The sequence below is a fragment of the Pavona decussata genome, unplaced genomic scaffold (genome assembly GCF_977016875.1).
Source record: "Pavona decussata unplaced genomic scaffold, jaPavDecu1.1 SCAFFOLD_81, whole genome shotgun sequence".
In the NCBI taxonomy this organism is placed as follows: Eukaryota; Metazoa; Cnidaria; class Anthozoa; order Scleractinia; family Agariciidae; genus Pavona; species Pavona decussata.
Window position 1 is genome coordinate 187,501 of NW_028145499.1, and position 27,830 is coordinate 215,330.

General features: G+C 38.1%; 3 protein-coding genes and 1 pseudogene across 5 annotated transcripts in view; 3 read left to right on the forward strand and 1 right to left on the reverse strand.

The window, feature by feature from the left end:
* LOC146476058 (microfibril-associated glycoprotein 4-like) overlaps positions 1 to 27,830 on the forward strand; it is a 207,812-nt gene that overhangs the window by 92,051 nt on the left and 87,931 nt on the right. The window lies entirely within an intron of this gene.
* Positions 1 to 27,830, forward strand: part of LOC146476063 (microfibril-associated glycoprotein 4-like) — a 125,893-nt gene that overhangs the window by 10,132 nt on the left and 87,931 nt on the right. Inside the window, exon 4 of the mRNA XM_085115048.1 lies at positions 2,102 to 2,218. Coding sequence (XP_084971174.1) covers positions 2,102 to 2,218 — 117 coding nt within the window. The remainder of the gene's footprint in view (positions 1 to 2,101; positions 2,219 to 27,830) is intronic.
* LOC146476065 (ficolin-2 pseudogene) lies at positions 4,189 to 6,349 on the forward strand (annotated as a pseudogene). Its single transcript, XR_014865725.1, has 3 exons — positions 4,189 to 4,269; positions 5,125 to 5,182; positions 5,794 to 6,349. The product of XR_014865725.1 is annotated as a ficolin-2 pseudogene (transcript).
* On the reverse strand, positions 20,142 to 27,744 carry LOC146476066 (ryncolin-1-like). 2 transcript variants are annotated; one of them, XM_085115029.1, is made up of 4 exons: positions 27,073 to 27,744; positions 22,122 to 22,330; positions 21,492 to 21,869; positions 20,142 to 20,693 (listed from the first exon to the last, which is right to left on the reverse strand). In XM_085115029.1, exons 2-4 carry the CDS (start codon positions 22,294 to 22,296, stop codon positions 20,431 to 20,433), a joined length of 816 nt encoding a protein of 271 aa, XP_084971155.1. In that variant the 5' UTR covers positions 22,297 to 22,330; positions 27,073 to 27,744; the 3' UTR covers positions 20,142 to 20,430. The 2 variants fall into 2 exon arrangements, with proteins under 2 accessions (XP_084971155.1, XP_084971156.1); XM_085115030.1 differs by lacking the exon at positions 27,073 to 27,744 and having other exon boundaries at positions 22,122 to 22,604.

Below are 27,830 nucleotides of genomic sequence, written 5' to 3' on the forward strand. Positions count from 1 at the left end.
TCAACATCCGGTCGTTTAATTTAAAAGAAATTTTTACTTAAATTAAATTCTTAAAACTTCAACATCAATATCCAAACGGGGAGAATTTAATAAAACAATTATTCCATTCGCGCTTGTTGGATATGAGATTGGTTATAGCCAACTCGGCGCTTCGCGCCTCGTTGGCTATTTACCATCTCATATCCAACGCGCGCTCATGGAATAGTTGTTAAATATCAGAGAAAGTAATACATCAGGTCAGGAAGACCGTGGGTTTCAGATTTCCTCTACAGACAATCTAACTAAACGCAACCTAAAGTTGTAACATAGTACAAACATGACCATTGTTTCGGATTTTGAATATATCTGAGCAAAGCGCCACCAAAACATTGCGATTTTTTCAAAATTTATGTGGTAATAATTTGCTTTGGTAGGGGAGTGTTCATTAAATTTGAATTTACCATTTTATCATATTTAGAAAGGCAGGTTGTTTTAAGAATTTTGTCTCATTCATCAAAAATCGACTTTCTAACGTTTATTTTCATGGTCTTCTATCATTTGAGTGTTTTAACTACTGTTTGATCATGTTGGAGTTTTTCTCTTTTTTGTTTTTAGTCATTTAAGGTGGCCGGACACAGTTTTCTAGTATACAGGTGTTAGTAAACGTTATTTAAAAAATACGTACTTCTGGATGCCCGAGATTAGCATGATGCAAGATTAACTAAGGAGGAGTGTATTTGGATACTCGTTGCTGAGCTAGGTACCGTTACCACAGCAACGCGGCGAGCTATTAACAGTACTTAAATAATAAGTTACCTTTATTTTTGAGAAAATGCACTCATTAGACTTTATTTCCATTTTTCGTCTCCAGAAAAGTCACAAAATATTGACAAAGGGACGCTGCTTTCATGTAATTTTGACAGAAACATCCCCCGTAAATATTGGTTTTGCACTTTAATATTTTGACAAGATACCCCCTGTCAGATTTAGGTTTTTATTTGTAAGCGAGTTACACTTTTAGAGATAAACTATTTTGTCAAATTTCTGTTCCTTAGAAAAAAGTTCCTTTCCACTAAAACAACGAGTCACAAAGTTTTGGTCAAATGCGCCTGTGTGGCTTTTAATTGGGATTTCATAGTAAAGATGAAAAGCATGCAAAAAGGTTTAGGTCTTCGTTAACTCGCTTTCTTTGCTTGGTGAAAAAAAAAAAGGTTCACAAACGAGAAACTGAGTTATTTTAACGACAAAACTTAACTTTTGAGCCAATTGATATAAAGTTGAGGGATTGTCTTATCGGCATCGTATTTTCCTGCCACAACCACAACGCGCGGTTAATAGTGTCATTCACTGAACGTGTGAAGCGCGCGCAAACTGTGTTCAAGCACCTTAAAGGGACTTTTGATGCTTGAAATTTTAGGGAAATGAAGAAATTTGGATGCGGATTAAAGATGACCGCCGTTTGGAAATGAAGACGTCATTCTAATGTTATTTTAAATGATCACTTCCCGCTGCGCACCTCAAAAGTCTTTACGTTTTATTGCCATTTCTCTAATAACCCTATTATAGTTATACATCTCCTGGTCCTAAAAAGTAAAGTAAAGCCCGGCCAAGACAAGGTTACAATAGAAAAGAAAACACTGGCTTGTAAAGCTACTGAAGCTGATTCCAAAGGCGTACCGACCACGCTGCCCCCTGTTTAATGCGTGGACACTTTCACAGTCTGCTGCGACTGACAATTCCGTGGATTTGAATTTAGAAATGTTGGTTTTTAAGGAGAGGGGAAAACCGGAGTACCCGGAGAAAAAAACCTCTCCGAAGAAAGACGAGAAACAACAACAAACTCAACCCACAGGCAACGCCGAGTCCTGGGATCGAACCCTGCCCACATGGGTGGGAGGCGAGTGCTGTCAAAACTGCGCTATCCCTGATTCCAATTGATGGTGGACAATGCACACATTAATGATGAAAATATACTATCGGAAAGAATTTAGTTTTGCTTATTAAAACCTGCCGGTGAGGATTATAATATTGCGGCACTTATTTTATTTTCTTGTGGGTTTGTCATGCAAAATTTGTTCTCTTTGAAGGCTGGAAATGTAATATTTTAAACGATACCTTGCAGAAAATGTACCATGTTATTCAAGTCCTTGCTTGAACGGAGGAAACTGCTATAATAAGCCAGGAGGAGGCTACAGCTGTCAGTGCAAGAGCGGATTCGTTGGCGAAACATGTGCGGAAGGTAAGGGCAATTTGATAACTGTTATTTTATGATTTGGGAAGTTTTTTCAGTTTTCAGCTAGAACAAAAAGCATTGTAAAATCCGTTCCCATTGCGTAATGGTTGGATGAGAAAAGACTCTGGAGATCAATCTCTCGCTATAAATAAAAAAAAAAACGATAGCTCTCGACAGCTTTAATGATACTGTTCCAGCGTTTTCATTAGAATCGAATTGGTAAGAAATGTTTAATCTTGCTTCGTGGAAATATTTCAAAGCGATAGTTATCTCATTCCTTGGGTTGTTGCTAACATTCGTTGATGACCATGATGTTCTATGGAAATTTGGCCGTGTTAGTCGAATGTCACAACTTTCACCGCTCACTTATGGAACAGATGATGGATAGAACTTGCCATTGATATGTAGAGGATATGTAGAGGATACGTAGAGGAGCCTGTGAGTACTATTCGCTTTTGCAAGTTATTCCTCTGAACTTGGGCTAAATCGCATTTGCGATAAGTGCTAAAATTCGGCAAACTTTCTGCTCCCAGATTTAATAATAATAATAATAATAATAATAATAATAATAATAATAATAATAATAATAATAATAATAATAACAATAATAATAATAACAATAAAAATAATTGATATAGCGCGACTTTCCAATGACTTTAAAATGATCATGTGCTCTCAACATGATAGGAAATAAGACTAATCCTGAAACATATAAATTTACAATGGTTTTAACAACACATTTCAAAATAAATAAAAGATAAAATCAATGAAATTCAATAGAAACCAACTTGACTTCAATTAAAAGCTAACTTAAAATAATGTGTCTTTAAAAGCTGCTTAAAACGATCAACGTTCGCCTCGTTCCTTACTTCTAATGGCAATCCATTCCATATCCTCGGTGCTGCTACTGGAAATGCCCGATGTCCTAAAGACTTTTTTGTTATGCCTCCAGATACTAATAACAAAATACCGTCATTCGATAGAAGGCTGAAGCCGGATTTTTCTTTGACATGCACTAGATCACAAAGATATTTAGGTGCAAGGGCATATATAGAGTTAAATGCATAAAGGGCTATTTTGTAGTCTATTCTATAATTGACCGGTAGCCAATGTAGATTAAACAAGATTGGTGTGATATGACTATATCTTGGAGATAACGTGACCATTCTCGCTGCAGCGTTCTGGAGCCGTTGTAACTTTAACTAGTGTACATTTGGGACTCCAACAAGTAGGCTATTACAATAATCAATTCGTGCCACAATTACAGATTGAACTAGCGCTTTAGTACTGTCTGAGGACAGAAACTTAATTCCTGATGCACCATATATTATGAAGATGGTAAAAGCAGTATTACAGTAATCAAAGCTTATGATTGCAATTCATCATATTATAAACGTGAAGGTTCATCGTTTATAACTAGCAAATTAGGAGATTTTGAAATTATCTGTATTCTCCAGAACGAACTAACAGCTTCATGTCTTGCAAAATTCATAATCTCGCCAGATGGTTTCGAGCACAGGATCGGTGTGAGAAACGTTCGAGACATAAAATTGAAAAAAATTACATTTCTCCATTCGTACAGATTACTCGGCCTAAAAGGCCGTACTACCAGATCATGGGCACAGTTTTTACTTCTAAAAACAACCTCACGGTGGGTAACAAACCTATTATACGGCATGACATGACGCAATACAAAATAACAGCTGCTGTGGATACACAGCAGCTGTATTTCAATGTGATAGCGGACAACGTATTCCACAGCACTGATGAGACCTGATGAAAATATACTATCCCAAAGAATTACACTTTGTTAACTACATCCTGTGAAGATCATAGCATTGCGGCAGTTGTACATGTCTTATTTTCTTGTTGGTTTGATTGTTCATGCAAAATTTGTCCTCTTTGAAGGTTGGACGTTTAGTACTTTAAACATTACCTTGCAGAAAATATACCATGTGATTCAAGTCCATGTTTGAATGGAGGAACCTGCTCTAATGAACCAGGAGGAGGCTACAGCTGTCAGTGCAAGAGCGGATTTGGTGGCGAAACATGTGAAGGTAAGGGCAATTATTTGATTACTGTTGTTTTATGATTCGGGAAGATTTTTCAGTTGGAAAAAAGAGCATTATAAAAGCAGTTCCGATTGCGTAATGGTTGGATGCAAAAAAGACTCCAGAGATCGGTCTCTCGCTATAAATAAAAAAAAAAAAGCCGATAGCCCTCGACAGCTTTAATGATACTTTTCCAGCGTTTTTATTAGAATCGAATTGGTAAGAAATGTTTTATCTTGCTTCGTGGAAAAATTTCAAAGCGATAGTTATCTCATTTCTTGGCTTGTTGCTAACATTCGTTGATGACAATGATGTTCCATGGAAATTTGGCCGTGTTAGTCGAATGTCACAACTTTCACCTCTCACTTATGGAACAGATGATGGATAGAACTTGCCATTGATACGTATAAGAGCCTGTGAGTACTATTCACTTTTGCAAGTTATTCCTCTGAACTTGGGCTAAGTCGCCTTTGCGATAAGTGCTAAAATTACGCAAACTTTCTGCTCCCAGATTTATTACAGTAATTAAAGCTTATGATTGCAATTCATCATATTATAAACGTGAAGGTTCATCTTTTATAACAAGCAAAGTAGGAGATTTTGAATTATCTGTATTCTCCAGAACGAACTAACAGCTGCATGTGTTGCAAAATTCACGATCTCGCCAGCGGGTTTGGAACACAGGATCGGGGTGCGAAAAGTTCGAGACATAAAATTAAAAAAAAAAAATTACATTTCTCCATTCGTACAGATTACTCGGCTTAAAAGGCCGTACTACCAGATCATGGGCACAGTTTTTACTTCTAAAAACAACCTCACGCAAGCTTCGAGTGGATCTTGAAGACTTCATTGGCAATACAGCATATGCTGAGTACAGAAGAAGAAAGAAAATACAAGCTGAGTCTTGGTCCTTACTCTGGTAGGTATACAATAATAATTGGATAATCAGATAGAAGGCTATATTCAAATGGGGTCTTTTGAAACCTTTGTTTAAAAATAGTAAAGGAGACGCTTATTAATTAAAAATATTCGCTTAAGTTCGTTTAAAGACTAAAGATAGCAATGTTCTGGACATGGAAAAATGATCGTAGACAGTATTCTTGATTTTTTTTTTCATTAACATTAACTGTCTGTTATTCATTTTATTTTACGGAGTAAGTAAATCTGACTCTTTGATACATTGATTGTTACTTTTTTTTCTCAATTCGGAATAAGGTCTTTGTGTAGCAAATTCAACACAAAATAAGAATAAGCATATGAAATATAATACATTCTACTGCGGATGAAAGACATGGTGGCCCAATTCACCGCAGTTATTTACGGAATGTACGCAGTTGCAAAAAGAAAGTCTGGGAAACTTCAGGCTTGAATGGGATTGATACCCATGACTTGGAGTCGAGGATAAATAAATAAATTTAAAATATATGGAATATCCGGTATATTGAATTCCTGATGAGAGATTTAAGGACTAGTTATGTGCTGTGACATTTTTAATACCATACTTTTTTTTTTCTGATGTGTTTTTCCTAGGAACTGCTGGTGACTCGCTTTCTTATCACCATGGAATGGCGTTCAGCACCAAAGATCGAGACAACGACAAAGATGGCGGGAATTGTGCCACAAAGTACAAGGGAGCCTGGTGGTACAAGCACTGTCACTCCTCCAACCTGAACGGCCGCTATCTTCAGGGCAAACACTCTTCTTTTGCTAACGGTGTGAACTGGTATCACTGTAAGGGTCATCACTACTCCGCTAAACGAGCTGAGATGAAAATCAAACCTGTTAATGTTTAATTAAAACTAAGCGCGCTTTCAGTTTTTGTGTTGGTTTGTTGCACGCAGTTTACAACACAGCATTATTTGGCTGTAGTTTTTCCTTCTTGCTTTTTTTTTTTTTTTTTTTTTTTTTTTCATATATGCTTGGAAGAGTTATTACTAAATCGGCTGAATTCTAAAATCAATCCAGTTTTGTAAACGTAACGTTCCTTGCTTAAGTGATGTGGGATGTTAATGGTTTTCCTGAGCAAATGTAACAGTTACAAGAAGACTTAATAAAAGGGTTTGGTAATTCATTTACTGTCATTTAATCATCATTGAATTGTCATTCAATCCTTCTTCACATTCCTTAAATTATGTAAATTGTTTACATCCTTAAACTATCGGCGGCGTATACACTTGCTTTCAGGTTTGCTAAAAGATCAGTGGGTCATATATTGGGACTCAGAAAGTTTTTTACGGCCAGTTCAATTTATTTAGCAAAACGTTGATGCAACAATTGAACGAAGTTAGAGTAGACGCTTTAATGAGAAGAATGAAGAACCAATTAACAAAGTTCTATCGTTGCTCTCCCGCCAAAACTAATCCTCCAACATTGACGAGAAACTTTATCCTTACTTCATAACCACAGGAAAAAGGCAGAAAATGAACAAAGAGTGTCTCAGAAAAGAATTACAGGCCTCCTTAATTTTATTTTCGGCCGAAGCCTAACCATATAGCTTGATGTGAATGCATTTTGTTCCCTCGACCGTTCAAAACTTGGGAGTACCTCGGTAACCACCCGCCTGCGGTTCGTGATTCCGCTTTGCAACGTCATTTTATGGTCTATAAAGCCTGGGCACAGTTGTTCAAAGCCAGATTAAGCAAATCCTGGATTAACTCAAACTTTGACTCAAGTTTAATTGCTTACAGTCAACCCAGGTCACGCGTGAACTGAATGAAATTTTGAAATTTACATGTCAGTTTTGAAAATCGCCAACGTTCCCGTATAAATTTCCCTAGCTTATTGACGGTATAAGGCTATGAATTTTTCTTTACATTGCAAAATTGAATATTTCAAGAATAACAATTGTTTCCCAAGTATTTTAAATCTTTTTTCAGTCAATGCGCTTTTTTCGGAACGATTTCCAGAAAAATGTCCAACATTCCATTCACACGTCGGACATTACAAAGAGAAATTCGAATGTTCATTTCATTCTTCGAAATACAGTTCACGCGTGACCTGGGTTGACTGTAATCAACATAGGTTCTTCCAAAAGATTTTCGGCCGTCAGTTTTGACTTAAACTTTTCTTTACCTTTAGCTTGAAATTAGCCTTTAAACCCATTTTAACGAAAGACGATGAAAGCCTGTTAACTTTTAATCCGGCGATGATTAGCTTTCATCGGCTTTCGAGCAAGCCGGCCCTGGTTTTCACTAGCAACGCAAGCGCAAGCATAAGAGCCTCATGTCAAGTGAAATCTAACGCGTCGGAAGCACAAGCACAAACACACGAGAAAGGAAAAATTTTGATCCTTGTCGGTTCTTGTGCTGCGCTTTTGCGTATGTTTGCGTCGCCGTTTTCTCAGTTATGCTTGCGTTATTGGTTGTGTTTGCGTCGCTTGTGAGAGCCAAAATTAAGAGTATGCACTATAAAAAACTGCCTTCGATTTGCTAATTTTACGATAACTACCAAACTTTTCACGTGCTACTTTGGCGTAACTATTGTGTATAAGAGTACAATGGCGTCCGATGTAACGCCCGCGCTTTCCCAACCAAAAATAGAACCAATTCTGCAAATACTTTTTCCATGTTAGTGTAAAAAAATCGACGGCAGTTTTTTTTATGGTTTATACCGACTACTGTTCCCAAAACCAAAACAATGATAACCAGACCAGAACTAGGAACACTATTTGGACTGTATTTCCAAATTAGCACGTATAGCAGTATACTGAAAACCATCCATAATACAAGAACCAAACCAAAATAACCATGTGCTTACAAACGGGTTTTGACCAAATGTTAGTTTTATTTAAACGTCACTGAAATGTCACATTTGTACCCCCTTGTTCGTCTACATCGGTTGGACGAACAGTCTTCCAAAAGGACCAGTTTCGCCACAGGGCGCTTCAATACTCTAAACTTTGTCTTCACTTCAGCTCATCGTACAACATTGTCAGAATAAGGGAAAACTTTCACAATCCTGCCAAGAAGCCAGGGGCCCGTTTCTCCAAAGTCCCGGTAACTTACCGGGCCCGATAAGTATTTTTCGCTGATTACACAGTGATTACAGACATGGTACTTTGCCAATGTTACCATAGAATTATAAGATTTTAAAATTTAGTATTGAAAGGTAACAAAAATTGACTTCTGTTAAGAAACATTATCACGAAAATCACTTATCGGGCCCGGTAAGTTACCGGGACTTTCGAGAAACAGGCCCCCGATTACTATATTTTTGAATGTTTTTCCGCTGATTACACAGTGATTACAGACATGGTACTTGGCCAATGTTTTCATAGAATTATAAGATTTCAAAATTTACTGTTTAAAGCTAACAAAAATTGGCTTCTGTAAAGAAATTTTCACACCAAAGACACGCATCGGGCCCGGTAAGTTACCGGGATTTTCGAGAAACAGGCCCCAGAACCCTTTTGGAGTTCCATAGTCAACTACAAGCACCGGGTCACCAATCTTCACGTTAGGTGCAGCTTGGAACCATTCCTCTCGGGAAGTTAAGCCAGGTTAGTACTAATGTTACCATCCTTTCCAAACGTGAGCGGTAATACGCCAACACTTTTGGCATGATATCTCTTGTCAATGAAGATTCCAGGTGGGAGGTTAGGTGTCGCTCTCCCAACTATGAAATGATTAGGAGTTAACACTTCAACTGACATCTGCATTCGAACTCACTTCATTTAAGGGACGACTGTTGACAAAGGATTCAACTTCCGCCATAGCAGTTAACAACACTTCCCATACCCAAACGTTCCCATACTCCCCTCATTAAATTTCTGTTTCCTGGTTCTGCTGGTCGAAGGTTTCAAGCTTAAAAGTTCGCCTCTGAGAGGCTGAAAAAAGCAGGACCATTCAACCATCTACTTCTATCTACTCTCTGATGTGATAGCTGTAACTGGAAGTCCTCTGCTACCATCGTCGGCTGGGTTAAAAGGACCAGGGTAATGATTCCACTGGCTTGGTTCAGTTGTGTCCAGAATCTCACCAACTCGGGTCGCAATAAAGGCAGGGTGACGCTAACAGTCGCCACTAATCCAATGGAACACAGTGCTACTGTCAGTAGACATGTAGGGAACTCTTAAAGGGCCCTAGTCAGCCACACCTTTGTTTTTGTTTATATGCGAGAGTTGGTCTATTATATTTAATTCGGAGCGTGTAGAAATGGACGAAATTACTGTGAAACTACTAAAGATGATGAAACATATTTTCAGGAACACAACTTACAGTAAAGCAATAAGATTTCGCTTCATCATGCAACATCAATAATTTCGATGGCATCGAAAATGGCGGAGGCTGACTAGGGTCCAAAACCACAGTAATTACTGTGGCCAATTACAACACACGTAAACAGCGCAATGAACCAATCAGAACTCAAGGCAAATGCATGTAGCCGGCGTTAACCGCGGGAAAATGCGTATGACCAAGTCACAATTAGTTTTGGTTTTGCTCGATTGGTTGAGAAACTTGCGAGAGGTTTGTTTACCAATCAAAGCGTAGTAAAGTAAAACCAAAGCAAATGCATCAACAGTTGTCAATTTCTTTATTTTCTCCTACCGGTTTCGTCTGATAACACAGACTATATCAGGGAGTTTGAACAAGATAGTGAGGGAACTTATTTTATACCTAATCATTATAGTACAAATCAAGTTCCGACAAGGGAGTGAACAGGGAAAAAAACACCTACAAAGCATTACGTGCAGGATATGACGGAAATCCTGCGTGACGCTGAAAATGTGCAATGTTTAATTTTGGGTCTCATGGATTTAACGTTAAACCATAGCTGTTGATAGATTTTCCTTTATAACAAGAGGAGAAAATTTTAGGGATATACTAGTATGGGTAGTACTTTCTCTTCGCCTCAAATCTGGTTTCGCAGGTATCACCTAACAGCAAGAACTAACATCTATCTAATCTAAACTATGGGTTATGAAGAAGCTGCGGAAGCAGCCGTGGATAAATTAAAACTTTTTTTGAACCGACTTCGAAGAGCCTCAGGTCCCTGATGAAGAAGAAGAAGAAGAAGAAGAAGAAGAAGAAGAAGAAGAAGAAGAAGAAGAAGAAGAAGAAGAAGAAGAAGAAGAAGAAGAAGAAGAAGAAGAAGAAGAAGAAGAAGAAGAGGAAGAAGAAGACAGCAAATGGGAATCTGATAGGTCATTTTGGTCATGTGAGTGATGTTCGGCTCTCTGTTCATGTTATCGTGACACAGACAGTAATGTATACATCCTAAGTCCGGGGTTGCCCGATCCTCTTCTTGGCGATTACCTCGGGGACTTCAAAGATGAGTTGAGCAATGGTAAATACATCGTTGAATTTGCTTCGGGGTCCCAAAAACTACGGCTACGTTACCAACAAGGGTAAAGAAGAGTGTAAAGTGTGAAGGGTCTCGCCCAGATGAATTATCAGGTTCTGCGCCAAAAAGTCCTGGACGACATCCAGAATCCCTTGTAATAGATGGCGCGCCAGACCAATGTCACCAAGGGCCATCACATCGTCCGTGACGCCAAACTGTACGCCATCGAGACAACTCACCACGTCAAGAAATATCAGTTGCTGTATAATAAGCGCGTGGTTGATCCTACTGCCTTTCAAAAGTTCCCGTACGGTTATGCTGGAAACACCCCCTAAGATGAGGAAACGGCAGAACTGTTGCGTGAATCGTAAAAAGGGACGTGTGACCACTAGGGAAGTTCCCGCTTGTAAATATCGTTTTTTATTAAAAATACTCGAAGGGACGCCTGGCCATTCGGGACACGCCCACCTTCCCGCTTGTAAATTGGATTTTTTTCCATTACACTTTTCTTAGCAGTTCTAATTCTGGTGTCTTTGGATCGAGAGGGGACTGGGCACAATTCCACTCACTTCCGGTATTGCGTGACTCTCTTTCGTGACTCTCTTTTCGGTCGGAATGTCATCTCATTTGTATAAAACATCGATACGTCCAATAGATCAATTATTGTTCAATGCCTCTCATTTGCATAAAATCAGCCCTAAACGAGCCGATACAACTACGTCAGTTATCTCTGGAATGCCGCTTTCTGAGAGGAGACAATTTATTTTTCCAGGAAAGGCTGTGATATGAAATTTTGTTTCTTATTTTTGAACGCATTAAAAAGAAAATAGATATGATTTTGCATTCCACCATGAGACATAATATTTACTGCAAGGCCTGTCGTAGTGGAAATTTAATCTACTCGTAGACAATGCATACTTGAAATTGCATTGCAGAAACTGAACACCACTTTGCATCCAATAAGTAGCATCGTGAAAAACGTCTTTCCAGAAGCCTTATCGCGGCTTGTGTTGTAAAACGCAAATTTTATATAGACAATTTGTTCAAGTCTTTTTTAGATGACAGAACATTGAAGTACTGGAAGTGTAACAGAAGCTTGTTTCGATGCTGAAACGTGCTGGATTTAACTTGACCAAATGGGTTTCGAACGTGAAAGAGGTAACAAAACGCATACCAGAATCAGAAAGGGCTCTCTCAGTCTATCAAGGTGCTAGAAGAAGAAATTGTTCTGCCTGTGGGACGTGGCCTTGGTTTCATTTGGGACACAAAATCTGACTGTTTTGTTTAAAACGTGGTGAATGTGTGTGATGCGCTTTTGATCATATTTAGATGTAAAAAGCGCAATATAAGCATTAAACATTATCAAAGACGCGTGTAGCGCCCAAGAAACCTTTGAGCATCCCTAGACTTCAGCTGCAACCTGCAGATTTAAGTGCAAGGGTATCTAGTGTCGTAGTCAAGGAACATGATTACAAACTTAGGCCTACTCTGGGACCTTAAGTCGCCTTAAGTCGCTTAAAGTGGCCTAAAGTCGCCTTTAGTCGCCTTAAGTCGCCTTAAATACCCCAGGCCGAGGGAGGGGGGGTCTCATATTAAATTGACGGGGGTGATTGCCATTGCTTTTAGGGGTTAATATTTGTGGTTTGATACCCCTTAGGGTGTTAAAAGCTAGAATTACTTCCATCAGATACACTGTGGTTGCTTTTAGGGTAATGAGCCAAAAAATATGACAGGCACCAAATGTCAATCAACTGATTTGGTACTTCCTAAATAAAATGGTAAAAAAAAATTATTCAGATCATGCCCCCAAAGCAGAATTCTTATACCTTTTAGAGCTTCTTTTCAAACTTTTCGAGTTTATCCCTTTAATTTTTATATGGGAGCCCCCCCAGCCCCTGCCGATCTTTTAAAAGTCGCTTACATTATAAAAAGCTCAAATTTCCCCCAGAGGATAAACTTCCCCATTTCAATTAATACAAATATGAATTTAATGTCCATAATAGTGTGTTCATTGGGTTACTGATCTCTGTCAGTGACTCAACTGATGGTCGTAATATTATATATAATTCCATCAACCATCCCCCCATACAAATGTGAGAACTTAAAAGCTGGGGTTGGAGGACCCTTCCTAAAAGTAAAAGACCCGGTTGTTACACATTTTAACAGAAACCCTAAATTAATGGTACAAGAATATTCTTTCACTAGCATGGCTCCAATAATCTTGCACTACAAGAAGCCTTCTTGTCAGTTTGCCATATTTATGCGATAAACTGCCCACCTACGAATAAGCACCCACTTCGAATAAGCGCCAACCCCGAAAGCCCAAAAAGTGAATGAGAGCCTGCCCTCAAATAAGAGCCCACCCCGCCCCCTCCCAACAAAATACATTTCCGGCTGTACTAACCCAGCATGAAGTAAGATCAGTGTCAGTTGTGTTCCAAAATTGGTTTTTGATATGATACTCAACAAACTTTTATATTGTTTATGTTATATTTTGCACTTTCTGTGTCTTGTTCAAGAGAAATCAAATTTGAATCTCTAACATGCGGATTTTGAGACAATTTTCAGCCTTGCCTCGGGGATGTGATATCGCCAGATATAATGTGAGTAACGATTGCAGACAAGTAAGAGCATTTCTTTATATCTAGTTTCCAGTCGTGTTACATGTATCCGGTTGTGATTGAATGAGTCAAGTAGTCAGTAACAAATTGATTATGTTGCACTATTCTTCAGTATTTTCGACAAACATACAGAAAATCAAAGCCTGATTCAGGGCGAGTGCATTTATACAGATGGGCATAGAGAAGATTTTTTTGTTTCTACTTTCTGATCATAAATGTATACAGAGGTAAAATAACGGACGCGTTTCATCCATGTAGCAAGTCGAGAAACGGCTGATGTTTACATTTACGTCGGTGCGCGATTTTTTCAGTTTTTTCTTGTGGTGGACTTTATTCGTAATATTTTAGGCAAATTCTGTTTTAGGTCACGTAAATAGGGAGCATTTACACTTTTTAGCTTAATAATAACGGTAGTGTGGAAGTGTAGCATGATATGAGAGACAGGGTATTAATTTCACTGATTTCAAGTTATTTCCCTGCGAACGGCTCTTTCATCTCGCTTGAACGGCTCAATATGAACTCGAAAATTTTACCTGAAAGGAATCATTTGATAACTTAATGCTAATATGGGGAGCACTCAAGTTTGGAGCTAGTTATTTACGTGTATAAAAGCATGAAATGAACACAGAGACCTTGGCTTTTATCTAAAAGCTTCCGTGAAGTGTATTGATAAGTGCAAAGGAACAGGAGGAACATGAAGTACTGAAATGGCGAATTGTGTCAAGGTGCATTCCACACATCTCGACCTAGCGCGCTCGCTTTTCGCGGGCCAAACTAAATATTTTAACATGATAAATAAGAACAATTGCCCGTTCAAAAAAGTGATTTCATTGCCAGTATATTTGTATACCCTTGATGATATGGTCATCTGAAATATGGCAAAAATCACTCTATCTAAGGAATAGCAAACATTGTATTCTTTACGTGGGCAACTTTAAATGAAAGAATGTTCAGGTGGAGATAAAATATAGTTTAGAAGCAAGCACAAGGGATGTAAAAACGATTGTGAAAGTGTCAACTCGAGAAAACGCTACCTTGTCTTGAACGAGAGTTTTAAAAATGTACTAATTTGCATAATTTCAATCGGGTTATCGGTCGCGTTTTGGCCGATTTCGAACTTTCCCAATCTTTGCCAAAATAAAAATTCGCTGGAACTTTTGAATATTATTTTTGAAAATAGTTCACCAAAAGGGTCTTTTGGGGCAAATAAAAAAAAATTCGAATTTTCGCTTCTGTCGCCGCGGATTCTCGAAAGTTACTGACAACGGCTCTTAAGTATATTTATTGTGAGTTTTTTAGGGAAAATTGTTGTCTAAATTTCGATTTAATTTTAACTCCATACAAACTCTTAAATCACGCTTGCATGGTAACCTGTGTCACATACGCTTTGGTGACCTGTGCCCAGGGTGGTAAATCGAATAAATACGGTATTAACACGTGTGTTTTAAAGCAGGTATGAATTAAGCAATGTATTCAAACCGTGCCGAGGCTTAGGTCATGTGCAATTACTGAGGCATGGAAAGGAAAACATGAACGGAGTTGTGGATTCCTTTTCCTGCATGAACTTTTTATTGGAATATTTTGGAGAACACAAATAAATAAAATGAGCTTTTCTTTTCTGTTGAGAAGATATTAATTTTTTCTAACTAGGTCCTAAAAAAAATTCAAGAGTCAATGTCTCTTATCAAGAATTGATAAACTTTATAAGCTTATAAGCACACTGTATGAAGGTTAAAATTATCCACTATCAGTCACTTACCGATTGGAAAACCTATCAGGCGCCATCGAACAGTATACGTACATAAATGCAAGAAAGGATAACTTCTGGATATTGACGTGCCAAATCTATTCGCGATGAGTGTCTATTTCACAACAACCATTTGACTTAAGTAGCATTTGTAAACAAACGAAGAAGCTGAAATGTGCCAGGCGTCCAGACTAGCTAAAGCTCGTTCTGATTTCATACATACATAAAATTCAGTTTCTTGCCGCAAATCTTCATTGCTAAAATGTTTCCTGTAATTGACCATTAAGTAGAAATCCACTTTTACGTACATCTTTTCCACTGCGACTCAGACTGGAAATAATTCGAAAACCTCTTAAAATAAATCCAGGAATCCACAAGTTGCATGCGTTTGAAAGAAGTGTGGGCACTGGGATCAAATAGAGATGCATGCTGGGACGATCGTCTTCAAAATGGCGGCACCAATGCATGCTTTCAAGGTATGTGTACATTTTTGTGAATTTGTCATGCGTATTCTTGTTCTGTTATGTTGTCATCAGTTGAACGGTGTATATTTTCTTTTAAATAGGGAAAACGCTACAGAAGGAGGCGTATCACATTTTTATAGCTGGATTTCTGGCTTGAAGCTGGTATGAATTTGGCAACGACGGCCATTAAGCAAGTGCAATTTGGAATGGAGGAATTCAGCCATTGACATAAGTGTTATATTAATCGTGAATGTAACAAAATGCTGTAGTTGATCAAATTATTTGATATAGGCTTGCTAAGCTTAATGTGTATTAAATATATCATTGTGATTGATTGAGTGATTTTTGATACTCTTTACATATTTGACATATTTATTACCGATCAATACTCTTGTAGATGAATTATGTATAAAAAAAATTCCAGATGTGATCACTTGTGGGCATAATGTGCATCATGTCAAATTTTTCGGGGATCATCACCCATGGAGTTTCCTGACACATAATGCTTGCATCACAACAATCCAGGCAATATTATATTTCCTTTCTTGGACACATTTTGGTCAAGTCTATGCGTGTTAGTTAAGGTCATATTGAAGGCCTCTCTGGGCCTGAACTGGGGTGTCTGTACTAAAGACTTTAAATCTTTGTGATGATGAAGCCTGGGTAATTTATCAGTTATCTTACAGCTATTTGCATTTTAAGGCTTGGTTCCCTGATTGGTGGAACGGTGGCAAGAACATCCTGTTTGCCTTTAAGGTTAAGGGTTCCATATCCATGTGGGACCTAAACAAGGCAAATTAATTAACAATCATTCCATGAGCGCGCGTTGGATATGAGATGGTAAATAACCAGCCAGGCGCGAAGCGCCGAGTTGGCTATAACTAATCTCATATCCAACAAGCGCGAATGGAATAATTGTTTTATTAAATTCTCCGCGTTTGGATATTGCTGTTGAAGTTTACTGAATTTTTATATTTTAAGAAAAAATTTCCTTTAAATTAAAACGACCGGATGTTGAGGCAACCTCCGACCAAAGCGCGCGAAACGTAATGGTCACATGACACGCGCAGCTCTTTGCAAACGGAGTTGAATGAAACATCGAAAGCGAAGAAGATCGGACACAGTCGGACATCTAAAATTCAAGAAACGTTTAAATGTACGAACTATAACCTTTCTGAGACTAGCATTCAAGTGCTTTTGAAGTTCCAGCTCGTCGAGAAGCGTGATAGTCGTGCACATTTGAGCAAATGTTCTGCTGTTTGGTGCTGAGCGAAGGAAGAGATCAGGGCAAGGACGGCTTTTTTCTTGCTGAACTGATTTCTTCGCGGACGATTTAAAACACTTCAGGCAAGTCCACGTGTACGAGTTACAACCTCACTGAGACAAGCAAAATACAGTGTGTTTTGCTTAAGTCGCCTTAAATCGCCTTAAATCGCCCTAAATCGCCCAAAGTTAAGGCGACTTAAGGTCCCAGAGTAGGCCTAAGCTTAATTAAGGTAGATTTTTCCTACCTGTCGACTAACAGTAGCACTGTGTTCAAGTGGATTCGTGGCGAATCTAAGCGTCACCGTGTCTTTAATGCGAACCGAGTTGGTGAGATTCCGGACACAACTGACAGAATCAAGCCAGTGGAATGTCAGTGGAATGGTACCAGAGGACTTCAAGTTACAGCTTTCACATCAGAGAGTAGATGGCTGAATGGTCCTATCTTTTTAAGCCTCTTAGAAGAAAGATGGCCTGAAGGAAATTTAAACTTGAAACCTCCAGCCAGCAGTAAAAGGAAAAAGAAAATTTAATGGGTATTCAACCCTCCTGCTGGAACCTACATGGGGGAGGGGGGGAGGAGTATGGGAACGTTTGGTGAGATCGTACAGGTTCTTATTGTTTTCCTGCAGAATCAAGTTCTGACCGATGGAGTGTTGTTAACTGCTATTGTGGAAGTTGAATCCCTTGACAAAAGTCGTCTTTTAACTGACGTGAGTTCAAATGCAGATGATCTTGAAGCGTTAACTCCTAACCATTTTATCGTTGGGAAAGCGACACCTAACCTTGCACCTGGAATCTTCATTGACAAGAAGATATCATGCCAAAAGTGTTGGCGACAAGCGCACGTTATTACCTCTCACATTTGGAAAAGATGGTTATTTACGTACTTATCTGGCTTAACTTCCCGAAATAAGTGGTTCCAAGCTGCACCTAACGTGAAGATTGGTGAGCTGGTGCTTGTAGTTGACTATAGAACTCCTGAGGGTCCTGGGGCCTGTTTCTCGAAAATCCCAGTAACGTACTAGGCCCGATGAGTTTTATTGGTGATAAATATTTCTTAACAGAAGTCAATTTTTGTTAGCTTTGAACAGTAAATTTTGAACTCTTATAATTCTATGAAAACATTGGCCAATTACCATGTTTGTAATCACTGTCTAATCGGCGGAAAAACGTTTAAAAATATAGTTATCGGGCCCGGTAAGTTACCGGGATTTTCGAGAAACGGGCCCCTGGACTGTTGGCAGGAGTGTGAAAGCTTTCCCCTGTTCTGAGAATGTTGTAAAATCAGCTGAAGTGAAGTATTGAAACGCCCTGTGGCGAAACTGGCCCTTTTTGGAAGAGTGTTCGTCCAACCAATGTAGCCGAACACGAGGGACAAATGTGAGATTTCAGTGACGTTTAAATGAAACAAACATTAAGTCAAAAACCATTTGTAAGCACATTGTTATTTTGGTTTGGTTCTTGAACAAGAGAGTCTCTTGTCTTGTATTATGGATGGTTTTCAGTTTACTGCCATACGTGCTAATTTGGAAATACAGTCCAAATATTGTTCCTAGTTCTGGTCTGGTTATCATTGTTTTGGTTTTGGGAACAGTAGTAGCGTAAAACATAAAAAACTGCTGTGGAGCTTTTTTACAGTAACATGGAAAAAGTACGAGCAAAATTGGCTCCATTTTTGGTGAGGAGAGCATGAGCGTTACATCTGACGCCATTTTGTTTTGCCTGTACTTTTATAGACATTGTAAATGGTTTGAACCCAGGAGTCATGTCATAAGTACGTAAATTATGATCATCCGGGTGAGTGTAGTCCTGAGAAGGACTGTTTGTGGTGACTTTGACTGACGTTTCGACAACCTGAGCGGAAGTCATCTTCAGAGTCAAGTGAATTGTGGAACGTCAGTAGGTGGTATATACGTCTCTGGTTGTTAACCTGATTGGTCAACGAATGGTTTGCCAGGCCACTTATATTGGTGAGACCGGCAGAAATTTAAACGTACGACTGACTGAACACAAACGAGCAACTAGAAATGGTGATATCAACAATCACATTGCTGAGCACCATTTACAAACGAACCACAGAATCGACTGGAACTCTGCCAAGTGCATTACTTACTGTACAAATTACTATCAACGACTCACTCTGGAAAGCTGGTTTACTAACTTAGAACAAACTCCACTCAACCGTTGCCTACAACTACCTGCACCATACAAACGACTTATTGACAACAACAACGAAACAGACAAACAATAGACCCACGGACTTTTTGACTAACAAAAGACGGATCGAAACGCACCAATCACTTTTTACAGTCTTCACAGCCAATAACATCACGGCTTACTGACAAACGACCAATAACATCTGGACTTCGTTGACCAATCAGGTTAACAACCAGAGACGTATATACCACCTACTGACGTTCCACAATTCACTTGACTCTGAAGATGACTTCCGCTCAGGTTGTCGAAACGTCAGTCAAAGTCACCACAAACAGTCCTTCTCAGGACTACACTCACCCGGATGATCATAATTTACGTACTTATGACTTTTATAGACAATAGCTACGCCAAATTAGCACGCAAAAATTTTGGCAGTTATTATAAAATTAAAAAATCGAAGGCAGTTTTCTATAATGTATACTCTTAATCCTGGCTTTCATTAGCGACGCAAGCACAACCGATTAGCGCAAGCTAGCAATATAGGCTAGCAATATATAGGTAGCAATACCTATACCAATATAGGTTGAATTTACACTTGTATATTCAATAAAGATTCAAACAAGCATAATTAGAAAACGGCCTCGACGCAAGCATACGCAAAAGCGCAGCACACTTGAGCACAAGGATTAAAATATTTCCTTTTCGTGTGCTTGTGCTTCCGTCGCGTTAGTTTTCAATTGACGTGAGGCTCTTATGCTTGTGCTTACGCATGTGCTTTCGTCGCTAGTGAAAACAAGGCTTTATAGACCATAAAAAGACGTCACAAAATGTTCGAAACTAAAGTGGAATCACGAATCGCAGGCGGGTGGTTACCGTGGCACTCCCAAGTTTTGAGCGGTCGAGGGACCAAAATGCATGAACACCAAGCTATATGGTTAGGCTTATTAAGAAGGCCTGTAATTCTTTTTTCAGACGCTCTTTTTTCATTTTTTTTTTCCTTTGTCCTCGGGTTATGAAGTAAGGATAAAGTTTCTCGTAAATGTTGGAGGATTAGTTTTGGAGGGAGAGCAATTATATAATTTTGTTAATTGGTTTCCATTCTACTCATTAAAGCGTGTATTCTAACTTCGTTCAATTGTTGCATCAACTGTTTGTTAAATAAATGGAACTTGCCATAAAAACTTTCTGAGTCCCAATATATATGACCTACTGATCTTTTAGCAAACCTGGAAACAAGTGTATACGCCAACGATAGTTTAAGGATGTAAACAATTGACACGATTTTAGAAATGAGAAGAAGGATTGAATGACAATTCAATGATGATTGAATGACGGTAAATGAATTACCAAACCCTTTTATTAAGTCTTCTTGTAACTGTTACATTTGCTCAGGAAAACCATTAACATCCCAAATCACCTAAGTAAGGAACGTTACGTTACGTTTACATAACTGGATTGATTTTAGATTTCAACCGATTTAGTAAGAACCCTCCATGTATATATGAAAAAAAAAAAAAAAAAAAAAAAAAACAAGAAGAAAAACTGCCGATACTGACATGCCAAATAATGCTGTGTTCTAAACTGCGTGCAACAAAACCAACACAAAAACTGAAAGCGCGCTGAGTTTTAATTAAGCATTAACTGGCTTGATTTTCATCTCAGCTCGTTTGGCGGAGTAGTGAGGACCCTTCCAGCGCGCCCAGTTCACACCGTCAGCATAAGAAGAGTGTTTGCCTCTAAGATATCGGCCGTTCAGGTTGGAGCCGTGACAGGCATTGTACCACCAGGCTCCCTTGTATATCACGGCACAATTCCCGGCTTTATTGTCGTTGTCTCGATCTTTGGTGCTGAACGCCATGCCACGATGCCAAGAAAGCGAGTCACCCGCAGTTCCTAGAAAAACACACCAGAGAAGACAAATATGGCGTTTAAAATGTCGCAGAATATAAGTAGCCTTTAAATCTCTCATCAGCAATTCAATACACCAGATATTTCATATATTTTACATTAATTTATTTATCCTCCACTCCAAGTCATGGGTATTGTCATGATATTCAGCGGTATTATAACATTTTATTTTTGCCTAGTAACACTCGGTACATGTGCAGTGTCGTATTACAAGAAAACCATGTGCTTTAGCCTAATGGCGGACTTTGTAAGCTTTTGTTGTGTTTATTAAATATATAAACCTTTGTGAGGTTTCAGACAGGTATGAATCCAATTCAAGCCTGAAGTTTCCCAGACTTTCTTTTTGCAACTGCATACATTGCGTACATAACTGTGAATTGGGCTACCATGTCTTTCATTTTCAGTAGAATATATTATATTTCATATGCTTATTCTTATTTTGTGTTGAATTTGCTACACAAAGAGCTTATTCCGAATTGATAAAAAAAAAGTAACAATCAATGTATCAAAGAGTCAGATTGACTTACTCCGTAAAATAAAATGAATAACAGACAGTTCATGTTAATTAAACAAAAGCAGAGACGTAACAAGAATACTGTCTGTGACCACTTTCTCATGAACGGAACATTGCTACCTTTAGTTCTTGTATCTATTAAGAGTTTGAATTTTTCCCCAATATTTTGAATTAATGAACGTTCTCATTGATTAGTATAGGTAAACATGTTTAAACAAAACTTCAATATAGCTTTCTATCTGATTATCCAATTATTATAGTATATTTACCAGAGTATGAACCAAGAGTCAGGATGTATTTCCTTCCCTCATCACCAACAGCAAAAGAACTGTACTCAGCATATGCTGTATTGTTGCTGAAGTCCTCAAGTTCCACTCGAAGCTTGCTTGGGTTTTTTGTCAGGCGATGAATCTTGTCCAATCCGAGCCAAAATTCCCCATTGAGATTCCCAAAGCCTCGTTTGTAGTCGTCCCAGTCGAGGTAGAAATCAACCGAGCCGTCCAATCTCTTTTGAAACACAGTCCATCCCCCACCGGCTGTTGTTTGGTCACAGTACACATCAAAGGCACCGCCATTGTCGGGGTTGATCGTGTAAACACCGCTGGTTCGTTTACCAGCTTGGTAGAGTTCAGAGCAGCTCTTGTAAACTAAAATACAATATAAATACACATATTTGTTAGTGTATATTAAAATAATAAAGGATATTGTGGGCTAGTTTTGTTTCCGTATCAACAAAATCGAGGTAAAGAAATAATGTCAGGTGCAGTAGGCAACATTAAGATATTTAACTGTAAACCGAGATTGCCTCCGCCTGTAAAATTTCTTTAAAAAAAACAACCACTCACACACACATGGCAAACTTCGGTAACTAGTTATCTTAGAGACAAAGTTTTAGATACCTTTAACACACTTGATTTCCTCTCTTAGCTCTCTGAGTTCATTCTTTACTTCCTGACGTAGTGCCTGGACGGCCTCGTACACTCCCTTACACTTTTTGGGAGTTGTAGTTGCAAGAAGTGTGGATAACACAAGCACAACATAAACTAGGCTCCAGACGCCACGCAAGCTAGCCATGATCAGCTTTTCAATCACCACGAAAATCGTCTTGCTGCAAATGAATGACCAGGCAGGAATGAATTAGCTTCGCCAGCTTATTTCCGCAGTGGTCACATAAGTTTTTGAAAACAGATTAAAAGGCTTACATGTTGATGATTTTGAAGGATGAAAGAATAGCAGTAGCGGAAACGAATCCTATCTCATGGCAAAATGTATATTCTTTTATAGTTTGAAAATACTGATTTGACATGGTATTTGTTTAAAGCAAATTCATCTAAAAGCTGTTTAACTGAAATGTTTGATACAACCAATATAGCCACTTCACTTCCACTTCAAAAAGGAAGATTGACAAATACATCAATCTACGCGCGCCTTTATTGTATATCCCCGTGATTACCAGTTTATGACGAAAAGCTATCACTCTCAGAAAAAAATGTTTGAACAATCGTCATGAGGGCTTATATAGATATCAGAGTAATTTAAAGAGCCTATGAAGTAAAAAAATAACTTAAACTTATTTGAAAGGCCTTTCAAAAAGAACAAGAATGGCATTTACTTCTTTTGAATATCTTCTCTCGTTCCAGAGATATTCAAGTTTTTGTTCAAAATTGATGACGTCACAAATCGCTTCGGTGAAGACTAAATCACAGAATCAAGAATATCTCAGCAAATATTAGATTGATGCTGCTCAAACTTGGCACAAATAATATACACCAATAATATACGCTATGGTGTTATTTTCGGCCACAGTCCCTTTTTGCAATTAACCAAATATCTCCATTTTTGACCAGATAAGGAGAGGCAGACAGTCCTACTTTAAACGCACGAAGTCTCCTTTACATCTCATTGGGAGAAAACAATGTCTGATACTGAGGGAGGAAGACCTTGGTCCGAGCACAAATTGAATGAAAGTCGACTCTTGTCAAAGACATTACTTCTCTCTAGTCCTGGCTGAAGCGTCAACGGTTGATCTGGCTGTGTTTTGGGAATCATGTGAAGTTCCAAAGTCGCTAATGCCATATTTGAAAAATATCTGAGCGTTTATTGAATTTTAGAGGCATGTGAGTTCAGAAGGTGTAATACAAAATCCGAATTTTCCTAGGTGACTAATGTCTTTCAAAACAGATCGATATGCATCGAAAAGAACCTTTCAGATTTCTCTTGAATTCAACATTCTTGAAATTTGCGTTGTTTTTCTTTTCTTTTCACGCAAGAATTATTATTATTTTCACGATGGTTGCCCTTTTTCGGTAAAATCTAACCAGCGGTTTAAATTCGCCCAATACAGGTATTTAAATCTTTTGGACTGAGGATTTTGTTTCTAAATTTGTATTATGTTGAAATGGTAGAAAGAACGCCTCTGTAATTTTATACCCGTTTAACAGCCAATCACCCGAAACAAAATTAAAAGAAATTTTTTTACAGGCTTCCGATTACAGTATTCCTTTTCGAAAATGAAAAACTTACTTGGTTGTCCTTTCAACTTGCTTAGGTCGACAAAACAAAAATATGCACTCCTTTGGTCAAAATTAAACTGATGGTTTTATTGATTCGGTTTATTTGTGAACAATGGCATAAAAGTGGCATTTTTGTGTCGAGATAATATCCAATCACTGACTAAATTTCTTCACTTTTTTAAAGGGTTGAGTGAAGGATATGTGTAACTGACATTTCTTGACTGTATTTTTAAGAGTCTAAGAGGCTCCTTAATAATTATTTAGAGATATATCTTATGTAGTCTATTTGACGACTTAACCTGAATAAAAACAATCAAAAAATCTAAAAATTTTGTCTTTGAGAGGCTACAACGAAAGATAACACCTTGTGGCAGGACTGTTAAATGATGAACACCTTAAACAATTTTACAACGTTTTAAACCTTGCAATAAAATATAATTTTGTGAATTTAAATGTACGCAACAATTTTTAATTCTTGATAGATATCGCTGAATACATGTTTCATAGCAACTGCTTGGATTTCTTCTTGAAGCCCTCTTAGAGGTGCTGAATGCTCATGTGAAGAACAAAAACCCTGAGAACTAAACGAGAATGTTCATATTGGCTTTTTCATGCATGTCTATAAACATTACCACTCATGGCGAATTGATATTCTTCAAAGAGGAGCATTTTTCTGTAGCATAGGAAAACGAAGAGTAAGTGCATTTGTTACGAATCGGTGCCCTTTTAAGCTAGCAGCACCAATTTTTTAAACGCAAACTTTCCTGCCGCGAAAAAGCTTGTAATATGACTATCTCAGGTTAATTTATGAGAATTGAACCTTTTTCAATCAATTGAGCTATTAGATAAGACAAACGGCAATTTCACACGTAAGTTCATCAATTGCAGGAAATACAACCACTCAGGTTAGTGTAAGGGGAAGATCCTTTTTTTATCAATTGTGCTACTTGATGAGACAAACGGAAATTACACACGTGATTTCATCAAATGGAGACAAGATGGCAAATATGTTTGCTCAAGCCATCTGAGCTCTCTCGTTTAACGTTGTTTTGTAGGTTTCATAGTTAATTTGTTTTATTTTGTGGCTGGAAAACGGCATTTTGGTCACAAAATTGAGTAAGACTTCGACAGATAGCGATGGTTCTAAAGAATGTCTTTGAATAAGTAAGGAAAGCACTCGCTTGTCAAATAGGTTACAAGATGGATCTAACTTATCGAGCTTTTATTTCAGCCTTTCTTCTCAGTCCAAAGGGTTGCATATAAATGTATATTTTTATCAGTTATTTTCTTAACAAGGAAGACACGTTGTCGTCCTCGTTTAACAACAACGAGTTGCATTGATTAAGAATTATTTTTTCCGGTTAAAAGTTTTTAGGGCCATTTTATAGTTATAAGTATACATTTGGGCTGGTTAAGTGAAATCATCTACCACTATAGTAATTAGGAGAATCCCGTTTGTACCTGGTCAACTGTATGCCACAAACTTGCATGGGTACTAACAAGTGTGTAGAAAACAGTTAGAGAGATCGTTTGTAACTTATTCTAAATGAAAAGTAAAAGTTTTGTAAAGGTAGTCATGTTTAGCGAACGGCCAAGAATACACAGTAGCAAGGGATTTAAATAAACCACGATTCTCGACACTCACGTTTCACTCAATTTAAAGTACGTTGAAAGGATTGTCTTAGAGTAACTCAGTGGTATTAAGAGAAGACATGAAAAAGACTACTTTCATAAATCCGTTGTCTTTTCCACTCAGATAAAATAAATTCCTCAAATGCTCGATCGTTAGAGAATATTTCTTTGCACCTTGACTTACCACCTTGTCCGTCTTATCTCTTTCAGCTCTTCGTGGTCAATGAATGGAATAAATTCATTATTCACAGAAAATAAGCGATTTTATTTGTTCACGCATGAAAATTTGAATTGGCCTTTTAACTGATCACGAGGTTGTCACATGTTTTACAATCGAGGTTAACTACTTAGGCTTTCTGGGTACTGAAGAGCGGCTGCCTGTAAGAAACGAGAACTGCATTTCAGCGACCAGTTGGTCGATTTCTGATACTTCGTCTGAGGATAGCCATGGATTAACTATTTTCGAAAATCATATTTTAAATTTCAAGGTGTTTTATTTTTAGAGAGAATTGCAAGAGTTTGAATGCGGCCTAGGTGCGGTCACGGGTAGATAAAAACCGAGAAAATTTAGGTCAAAGGACGAAGCCCCTTTCAAGGTGTAAAATAACCCAATGAAATTTAAACTTTACACTAACCTAGAACAACCATCCAACAAGGTAATTAATACAATCAACATTTCAAACTCGCTGGCTACTATCTAAAGCATGCAGGTTTTTTGCACGCTACTTAAAATGGCCTTAAAACTCTAATGCTTATTTTCATTAAAATAAAAATGTTTCTTAAAAAAAACAACTGATTCAAACTCTTTCCCACTCAGGGAATATCAAATATGCGTACGATACTTAGATCAAAACAGATTCACAAACATTTGACATCCAGAGCCCGTGAATGTTTACAAAAATCACACATTGGGCCCTAAAACTAATCAGACTGACTGAACACAGCCATTCAATGTCTTTCGATCCCAGATTTCTTTCTTATTCTGCTCGAAAACAATATATTTATTCCGGTCAATTAGCCTACGAAACATGTGCAACAAATTTGCATACCATTTCGAGATCGCGGGCAAAAGTAGTGTAAATCAAACTTTACAGCTCCTTTATCATCTAAAATGAAGCAGTCGATCAGTAAAATGGAGAAAAACGTGTGACTTTGTTCCTGCCGTGTTGTTTTGAGTGATCGTTCTTAGCAGCAACGGCTCAAATCAATAAGCCAGTGTTACAAGTTTCTTTCAAATCCTGAGAAGATAGGAATTGGTACCCCCGTGAAAAAAAATAAATTAAAAAAAAAAAAAAAAAAAACAACTAACATGAAATCTGAAATTAGAAAACGAATAGGCAAAATACGGCCCTCACCGGCTCGTGCTAGTAATAAGCTAGTTTCCGTGTTTTCGTGGCCATCACCAGACACACCAAATCTGGCAAGATTCCTATCTTCTCGGGAATTGAAAAAAACCGGTAGGAACAGCGAGAAACCCGAACGGTTTAGGACAGTCAACATCTTAACTGGTAAACCCCATGTACAGAAGCTAACGGAAACTAACTGAAAACAAAAATTGTGTTGAAAGGGCAATTGGTAAGATAACCGGCAACAATGAGAAAACGTAGACTTTATAGAGCCCCGAAAGTGAGCAACTTGGTCAACAAAATTGTATTTAAACCGAAATAGCTAAACCTTAATACCTCAAAATTTAGAAAAAACTCACTTTGATGAAGGACGAAGTCTTGATCTGTGTAACTGCTTCTTGATGTCGGGTTTTTAATCTCCGTATCCTCTGCAGTCCTCTGCAATAAGATAACTCAAAGCAAAGACGTCGCTATCCACTTTATGTCTCTCAGTATCCATGACATCAGTCTTTACTTCGTTCTTTGGAATTTCTGTTTTAATTTTTCGTTTTTTCTTGACATTGAACTTTGTTTGAGGACAGCCGTGCATTTTTTTGTAGCTTCAATTTTGCTAAGCCACAAAGGAAGTTTCTGATGAATTCTCTGACCCTAATGAATTCAAATGAAAAAACGCCTTTTCTCTGAGCAGAATTTTCTTTAGCGCCTCTTTGCTTTTATCGTTTTCAGTTGACATTCAACCGTATTGCTTGAGGCCTAAGCTTGCATTCTCTTGTAACTCCATGTTTAGGTAGCAACGAATAGGGAAAACAATTTTTTCTGGCATACCTTTCCTATCGTCAGTAGGGGCCCCTGTCAGTAAAATTCAACTGAAACAAGCGCCATACTCAGTCTGAACGAACACAACCAAGCGCTAAACCACACAGACACTTTCTCATTTCCATTCCCTAAGGGCCAGAGAAAAGCTCGTACAATGTTCCAATTTCTATTCTACCAGCCAATATGCAAGCTTTTAAGCTTAAACGTAAGTCACAAGGACAAAACATTTATTGTGATCTAAGTAATGTTTTTTTTTTTTTTGTGGGAAACTTCGGCTCACTGCTAATCATTTTTTTTTTCA

Excerpts from the sequence above, each read along its gene's own strand:
- LOC146476066 (XM_085115029.1), bottom strand. The coding sequence starts at position 22,296 with ATGGCTAGCTTGCGTGGCGTCTGGAGCCTAGTTTATGTTGTGCTTGTG. Across the intron at positions 21,870-22,121 it reads GGAAATCAAGTGTGTTAAAG|TTTACAAGAGCTGCTCTGAA; the intron begins GTATCTAAAACT and ends ATTGTATTTTAG. Across the intron at positions 20,694-21,491 it reads GACTCTTGGTTCATACTCTG|GAACTGCGGGTGACTCGCTT; the intron begins GTAAATATACTA and ends GTGTTTTTCTAG.